Source organism: Tachysurus fulvidraco, chromosome 8 (genome assembly GCF_022655615.1).
Source record: "Tachysurus fulvidraco isolate hzauxx_2018 chromosome 8, HZAU_PFXX_2.0, whole genome shotgun sequence".
Classification (NCBI taxonomy): Eukaryota; Metazoa; Chordata; class Actinopteri; order Siluriformes; family Bagridae; genus Tachysurus; species Tachysurus fulvidraco.
Window position 1 is genome coordinate 15,737,357 of NC_062525.1, and position 8,063 is coordinate 15,745,419.

At 35.8% G+C, this 8,063-nt stretch overlaps 2 protein-coding genes across 2 annotated transcripts; both read right to left on the reverse strand.

The window, feature by feature from the left end:
- Positions 1-10: 10 nt before the first annotated feature.
- slc16a8 (solute carrier family 16 member 8) lies at positions 11-3,103 on the reverse strand. Its single transcript, XM_027137740.2, has 5 exons — positions 2,821-3,103; positions 1,916-2,149; positions 1,685-1,828; positions 478-1,320; positions 11-347 (listed from the first exon to the last, which is right to left on the reverse strand). Exons 2-5 carry the CDS (start codon positions 2,130-2,132, stop codon positions 136-138), a joined length of 1,416 nt encoding a protein of 471 aa, XP_026993541.1. The 5' UTR covers positions 2,133-2,149; positions 2,821-3,103; the 3' UTR covers positions 11-135.
- Positions 3,104-3,693: 590 nt separating this feature from the next.
- cby1 (chibby homolog 1 (Drosophila)) lies at positions 3,694-6,450 on the reverse strand. Its single transcript, XM_027137514.2, has 5 exons — positions 6,188-6,450; positions 6,019-6,102; positions 5,684-5,789; positions 5,489-5,601; positions 3,694-4,668 (listed from the first exon to the last, which is right to left on the reverse strand). The coding sequence occupies exons 2-5, from the start codon at positions 6,094-6,096 to the stop codon at positions 4,588-4,590; spliced, it is 378 nt and encodes a 125-aa protein (XP_026993315.1). The 5' UTR covers positions 6,097-6,102; positions 6,188-6,450; the 3' UTR covers positions 3,694-4,587.
- Positions 6,451-8,063: the final 1,613 nt, after the last annotated feature.

Sequence of the window (8,063 nt, forward strand, 5' to 3'; positions counted from 1 at the left end):
GGCTGCAAAAGATAATTTATTGGTCAAATGAAGTGCACTTCAAGTGAAAGGACATTGATATAAAATTGGATCTACCGAAATTATTTATACGTAAATATCAACTTATGTCAAGTTTATTTTCTATTTCAATTAAGGTTAACTATTGTCCATGGCATGGGTGCCTTCGTGATTAGTATGATTAATGTTTTCCTCAGTATCGCTGTCCTCAATGGCAGGTGTGTCCTTTTTCTTCTGGAGCTTAATGTAACAGTAAGACGCAATGGCAAGAAAAAAGCCAGCGGCCATCAACTCTCCTCCAGCCATGTAGAAAATCAGCTCATAGTTCTTGTAAGTATCCACTAATCGTCCTGAATAAAAGTATACAGAGAGAGAGAAAAAAAACTTAAAAAGAATAAGTCTGCTTACTCTCTTCAGAGATGTGTTCTAATATGTGACACATTTTAAATCAGATATATATTTTACTGGAATATGACTTACCAGCAGAAGGAGGTCCAATGAGCACAGCTGTTGCCTCTATTAGGAGAACTAAACCAAGGGCGCTGGGAAAACTGTTAGTACCCACAATTCCCATCAGCACTTCAAATTGGAGTGCACCCACCATTCCATAAGAAAGGCCAAAGAACACACAGAAGATCACTAGACCCATGTAGTCTGTATTTCTTGCTGAGCAAACATCTGTAAGGCCATTTAGGATTAAGGCCAAGCTGAAAAAGTAGGGCATTTTGGCTCGTATGCACTTTAGTCCTGCCACTAGGCCACATGTTGGTCGAGCAAAGATGTCAACAAATCCAATAATGGAGAGGAGGAAGGCAGCTTCCTGATCAGGAACGCCTTGATCTTTAGCATAGTTTACTAAGAGAATTGTAGGGACAAACAAACCAAGCACAACTACAAATTTGGCTACTATGTAAATTATAAGTCCTTTGTCACAAAGTACATTAAAGTCAAGGAGTTTCTTTCTCTTGGGGTTTTCATACTGAGCCTTCTCCAGATCATTCTCTTCTTGACCAGGCTTTGATGGGAGCATCTCTTTCAACTCATGAGCAATTGATTCTTCCCTGGCTGCAGACTTCTGATCTTTATATCCCAATGGTCTCATAACAGCACCACAGGTGCAACAGTTAAGCAACAGCCCTCCCATGATCAGGAAGCCTCCCCTCCAGCCAAAGCAATCCAGTAGCACTTGTCCTAGTGGAGAAAGAGCTGAGAGAAAGACTGGGCTTCCAGCTGCTGCTAGTCCATTGGCTAGAGGTCTGCGTTTGTCAAAATAACACCCAAGCATAATAAGTGAGGGCTGGAAATTCAGAGCAAGACCAAGCCCTATGGAAAATAAAGTGCAGGGCGAACTTATATCAGTACATCTTTATACATTGGAAACAGAGTTTAATGTTGAATAAACATCAGGGTCTCTCAGATACTATCGGTATGTCAATTAGGTGATTGGTTTTCCAGTCACCTAATTTTGGACTAAATAAAACTGGAATCACTATAAACATCTATTTATTATGTGTTCTAAATAATGACTTAAGACTTCAAGTAACATGAAGTGAAACTCTTGAAGAATTACAAAAAAAGGAAATGTCCCTATCATGCACTCAATATGGTACTTTGACCTACAGTATCTACAACAATTGTGTTACGGATACCAAAGCTTTAAAAAAAACACATGCCGCCATTTACTCACCTGTAATGACTCCAGCAGTGAAGTAAAGTTGGATGATGTTGGTGGTAAAAGATGCACCAATCATACCAACTGAAGCTAACAATCCCCCAATCAGCATTACTGGGCGACACCCAAACCTATTAACCATGATGCTGGAAACTGGACCTGTTTAGAAAAAAGAATTAAAGATTTATCTATGCATACAAGAGTAACCATGTGAAATGCACTATTTGTTTTAACTTTGCTTCTTACCTGAGCCATAAAGCATGGCAAGCATGATAGAGGAAATCCAAGCTGTGTCACTGTAGCCACAGCCAAAATCTCGCATCAGTTCTTTAAAGTACACACTTATGGCTTTAGGAAAAGCGTAGGAGAAACCAGTGATAATGAAGCCACCAAACAGCACCACCCATCCCCAACCTCCATCTGGAGGATCCACTCTGTTTCTCTCTACCACACTGCTTCCCATGTTCTGTCAAGTAATTCCTGCAGAGAATGTATAAATCTTTAATGGACCCATTTCTATATTTTGTTGTTTTAAAAACAGGAATTGGAACTGATTATGAATGAATGTCCATATAACCAGATATCTTTAGTACTGAACTTATAGTATGTGCTATTGCTATTTTTATGTAAAAATTTAATTCATTTAGATTACATTTGAATCAGTTTAATCATGTTACAGCTGTAACAGTGAATAAACTTCTAACAAAACTCTGAAATCATTTATCAATCTCTCGTCTGTGTTTCCATTTCTCCATATAGTCAAGATCATTTATATGATTCCCCAAATTAAAACAAAACTCAAAGCTAAAATAAGCAATAAGCTGTATAAACAAATTATTTAGCTTTAACCTCTTGAGACCCGAATGTCCTCATATGATGAGGACATAACATTTTCTCACAACTTCATTGTCTATATATATTTATTGTACCAACCTTATATGAGGACTGTTAGGTATAATTCTTTTGCGAAACTGCTTCCTTGAAAACACTGATTAAATTTATAGTTATCAGCTATGAATTAAGAGAAACAGTCAGTAGAAATTGTAATGTACACAATAGTAGCATACGGGTCTCAGGAGGTTAAGGACAAACTTCAGGCTGACAAAAATAGTAAAACATATTTTTGCATAAGGAAAAGGAAACCTTCTTACTTTACTAGCACTCTGAGAAGAAGTAACCTTCCAGAAAACTGCTGATGATGTGACAACTATTTCAGCTCCACCGTTCCCACACATGGAAGAATTCCAGATAAAAGAATAAGAAGGAACATATTTTCTTTACCTGTGTTCATTTCACAGCAATGTTTCTTTACTTAATGGTTAAATGTTTACTTAACGGTTTTTCATATTTAGTCCAGTCCACTATGTCACTCCTAGGACTCTTCTTTTATGATTCCAGTCTGAGAAAAGCGGCCAAATAAACCCCATGCTCCTGTGTTCCTTGTACGTCCCATTTAATCATTTCTAATTCCTTATAAAGCTCATAATTATTGGACATGGTGCACAGGAGTGAGCTCTATTAGGAAATACTTAATCTGAAAGTCTTAATCTGTGCAATGTTTTCCTAAAAATATAACCTATAAACTATTTAGTCAAAGAACATTTAAATCCATTAACTGAAATAATTATAAGGGGGAAAACAAGTCCACATACATAAAACTTGTTTGTAAATTCTGACAAGACAAATGAATAAATTTAAAATGTCTTAAATGTATATATTTTTTTAAATCATGTAAGCCGAGTACAATGAGTGTTATCACATTGTATTTATCGTGTATTATGCAATAGACGCAACTGAATTCACAAAATAACATCAGAGTCCTCAGATTCTTAGCAAACGTATCAAATGTTACTGTACAACTGTTTCCCAGCCTCTTATTGGACCCCTCTTTAAAATCAAGCTTCTTCATGTCGTCTAATACCCAAGATTCTGGGTGCTGCCAAGTGACTAAGTGATATAAAATTGTATTGAAATATAGTTAGAAAACAACAAAAAAACACACACACACAACACAAATGAACAAATATAAAGAGATGTACAACCTGTTTAATTACATACATGTCATTGCTAATAATTGCTAATGTAACTAAAGGTAAAAACTGTTGCACAAACAGCTTCCCTTCTCTTGAATTCTATAAATCAGCCTACTTATAACCACAGAAAAGAACAATCTCTGTTTATTTGTTTCTACTGATAATAAATTTAATCTAGATAACAAGCTAGTTAGCTGTTCCTGGCTGCAGTGATGTACAGTATGGTTACAGTCTGCCTGTCATGCAAGAAGCAATTAAAAATAACATTTCCTCAAATACAACATGACAACATTGTATTCATTTTTAGAACTAATGCAATACAAATCCTTTAAAAAAAGCAATCTTTTCACCAGTACTGTACGTGCTTCATACCACATACAACAATCCCCACAAATCTGTGTGCACATTTTAGAACACACACAACCCCAGTAATCTGCTTTTCTTAAAAGCTGATAAAACAGTACAGTAGTGTACTCAGGAAAGAGATTATTTTACCACAATTTTAAACTTCAGTATACTACTCATACTCTGGCTTTTTGGTTGCTATGTAATGGTAATAGCTGTTATTCTGATATGCCTCTTAGCTCTCGGCTCTTTTTGTAATCCTTCTTTCATATTTTACCATAACTTCTTTCAGTTCTCCAATGTCAGACTCTAATATTTTATTTCCGTTTATCCTAGCACTGAAAAACATCCACAGCAAACAATTACTTCAGTAAGAAAATAATTTCATTGTTTATACAATGATGAAAGGAAAAACGTTTTAGACAAACATCATAGCACAGTTTCATGAAATAGTCTTGGTTTTTAATACACAATTTTACAAGTTCACAAGAATTGAAGTCTTATAATTAAAACCCAATCATCTAAAATCCATGCTTCCCATCACTTCTTTTGTTTGTAGTGATTCTTCATGTTGTCTAACTCTTTCTGCATTAGATGTGACTCAGCTGTGGTTTCTGAAAGCTAAAAGATGATACAGTCAATATGTTATAAAAAATAATAATGTTACAGAATAACAACAGAAAATACATGCTTTCATCTTAAATTAAAATAATATCTTGAGCGATATAATAATCTGTTTCTAACTTTTTACAACGTTCAAGTACAAAATGGATCATTCCTATAGATGACTTTATCCTGCTGAAACCTAACCTATTCCCTTAAGCCACTGATGGTTTATTGCCTGTAATTATCCTGCAGCTCTGTACTATACGGTATTTTCTCTGTTATATCTATACATTTACAGAGTCATAGCATATACTGTATATATATATTGTAAAAATCTTTGTTTCTGTAAATACATTATTAATTATCCATAACAAACTAATTATTTATTTACTGTTGAATATACACAATGTACAAGTATTTGCACATCTGGTAGATTGCACTTCTGAACTACAATGATAATTTCTAAATTGGCAAATATCTAAATTGGCACCCAACAGCTTATGCCAATTTCTACTGCCAGCATTTTTGTAAATTTAAACTTTACATTACATGGCAAGTGACGTCAGTAAACAATCCAATTTATCCAGTGGCTCCACTTTGTTTTTTTGTCTGTTTTGGAGGCAATTCAGTAAAAAGCTATAACGGGAAAGAGATTAAGTTCATTGTTTGAGATTTCAACAGCTGTTTGTATTTGGAAATCTTCAGGCACAAGGGTTCTCTTCCTCTTCCTCCTATTTTTTTAATCATTACATTCTTGAGGAAATTGCATATAGGAGTTATATTAATAACATGTATTGAGAATAATTTGTACCTGTAAGTGGAAGAGTAAACTCACCATATCTAACAGAAGTTCAATCTTAAGTTTTAGAAGGGTGTTTTCTTCTTCTAATTGCAGATTCCTCTTCTTCAATTTCTGCACCTCCTTGCTGGATGCATTAGCTCCTGACTCTGTAACAAAGTGCAAACTTTAAACGCACCACCAATAAAGTAAATAACATAGGAGGGATTTTAATCAGGGGAACCGTCTTACCTGTAATCCACTGCCCGTCTTCAAATTTCAAGCTCTGTCCTCCAATATTCATTACAGGGGCTCCATATTCCAGGCCTAACTCAATCTCCCGTGTGGATCGATCTAACTGTCAGAAAACAAATGCAAACCTTTATGTACTATATAAATTTATTGAGTAATTAATTAATCTATTGAGTAATTAATGGACTTTTGTCCGCTCTATTATTACTATAAATAAAATAAACTTATTACATTAATATTATTACGTTACATATGATTATTATTATTATTATTATTATTAGTAATCTCTGAAGCATTATGAAAACTTTATTATAGTCACTGTAATGATGTCTTACTGTACGAAGGTTAGAGAGAGATGCTGATTTTCTGGGTGGCGTCTTCTTGGGACTGAATGTGTTGCCAAAAAGAGGCATTTTTAACTAAAGCAAAATAAGCAAAGATTTTCAACAGGGGATCTACAAAGTTTATAAAGACGTTTAAACAATATTCAGGTGTATAACTTACCAGAGATGCGCTGATATTAATACTGTAATGAACAGGTACAGAAACATCTGTATAATAACCCTTTTCTTTAGGCTATGAAACGCCAGACACACGTTTTAAACATTATCTCCAAAGCTAGTTACAAGCAGAAAGCGATGTGCGAGTCTGTTAATACACTAATACACAAAACCGACCTACTTGTTTTATTCAGCCCGTTTTCAAAAGAACAAAAACGTGTAAACATTCTGCTACTTCCGGTGGCGCTTAGCAACAGCGGCCACGCGTCCGTATTCAATAAAAGTCCCATTTATATGAATTCATTCCCATGAAAATAAACAAATAAATAAATTTAAGGACATAAATCTAAAACAAATCTATACAGAGTAACAGCTGGTCTGCTTATATGTAAATATAAATTGGTCAACAACGAGTTTAGGTCATTTTACAGAATGGGCTGTATCAATGATCCAATGTGCAATCAATGCTAAAGAGGATACAAACACATCTGCTTACATCTGATTACACTTGAAAAACACTTGAAAGTGGAACATTATGGAACCGGTATCAAGCTAAAGCAGTCAATTAAAGCTTCTTGACTTGACTTGTTCCACAATAAGAAGTTCATAACTACAGGGCTCTCAAGTTTTGAAGACAGGCAATGGTGACATTTCCAAGTACACACAAAAGGGGGGGGGTGCTTGGATCACTAAGTATTTAGTCCATTTCCATTCATTTGTGTGTGTGTGTGTGTGTGTGTGTGTGTGTGTGTGTGTGTGTGTGTGTGTGTGTGTGTGTGTGTGTGTGTGTGTGTGAGAGAGAGAGAGAGAGAGAGAGAGAGAGAGAGAGAGAGAGAGAGAGAGAGAGAGAGAGAGAGAGAGAGAGAGAGAGATTATGATTGGTGTTGTTTATTGTAAGTGTTTGTTGCCTTTTTGGACTCCTTTATCATTTGTAATGTTGGCTCCCATTTATAACAGTTCGGCTCAAGCCCAGCCATTTTTAGGGTCATGATTGAGAACAATGTCCCGTCCAGAGACAAGCTGTTTCATGTTGAGGTTTTGTTCAAACTGACCATCGAAAATACTCTCTGGGCATCAGCATTAGAATGTGGAAGCACTAAAACCAAGGCTGTGATCTTTGATAGCCTCCCAAATTGGTTCAATCCAGTCACCTTCAAAAAAAGGAACCAGGGGCCTCTATTAATCAGATGTTTTCTGGCACCATCTCAGGGCCCCAGAGAACCAATGGCCTAAACTAGGAGAGTAGTTCTGAACACTTCTGAGCAGGTGTTGTCAGTGAACAGGCTATAAAACTGTTAAATTACAGACACTCGTGAAAAACTTATGCTGATTATCTGGGAAATATTTTCTAATAGCAGTCAAAATGTCATTGTTTGTGTCAAATAAGTTGTGAATTTGTACAGGAGATCATGACTTACTATGTGCTCAAAGTGATGCTCACAGTTCCACCGAGACAGTGGTGCGGACAGATACATTTTGGGCACTGCGGCATATTAAATATATGATAGATAGTAAGTTTTTCTGCGTGAGAAATATAATGTGTGGCGGGAGAGCGTGACAAAAGACCAAAATGCGTGACTGTCACTCTCAATGCGTGACAGCCCTGTACCTACCATGTTAGGATGCTTTCCTGTTTCAGGGTGAATTGGCATCAAATATAGTAGGTGGAACCATGAATTCTGTTTTCTTCTATAACGTTACAGTATTTTTAACAGTCAACATCCTTCCCTTGTGGCTAAATAAAGCAATTCTGCAAAGACAAGTGGGCCAAAGTTCCTCTACAGTGACATGAAATATGAAATACTGATCACCAGTTATCAGAAGTTATCCTAGTTATACTTGTTATTAGTTATAATTAATTTTTTTACAATGATGTTTTG

What these genes read in the sequence shown, in the direction of transcription:
- slc16a8 (XM_027137740.2), bottom strand. Translation starts at nt 2,132, where the DNA reads ATGGGAAGCAGTGTGGTAGAGAGAAACAGAGTGGATCCTCCAGATGGA. An exon ending in CACTGCTGGAGTCATTACAG is followed by an intron (nt 1,321 to 1,684) that starts GTGAGTAAATGG and finishes TATTTTCCATAG; the next exon opens with GGCTTGGTCTTGCTCTGAAT. An exon ending in CATTGGACCTCCTTCTGCTG is followed by an intron (nt 348 to 477) that starts GTAAGTCATATT and finishes ACTTTTATTCAG; the next exon opens with GACGATTAGTGGATACTTAC.
- cby1 (XM_027137514.2), bottom strand. Translation starts at nt 6,096, where the DNA reads ATGCCTCTTTTTGGCAACACATTCAGTCCCAAGAAGACGCCACCCAGA. An exon ending in AGACGGGCAGTGGATTACAG is followed by an intron (nt 5,602 to 5,683) that starts GTAAGACGGTTC and finishes ACTTTGTTACAG; the next exon opens with AGTCAGGAGCTAATGCATCC. An exon ending in TTGAACTTCTGTTAGATATG is followed by an intron (nt 4,669 to 5,488) that starts GTGAGTTTACTC and finishes ATCATCTTTTAG; the next exon opens with CTTTCAGAAACCACAGCTGA.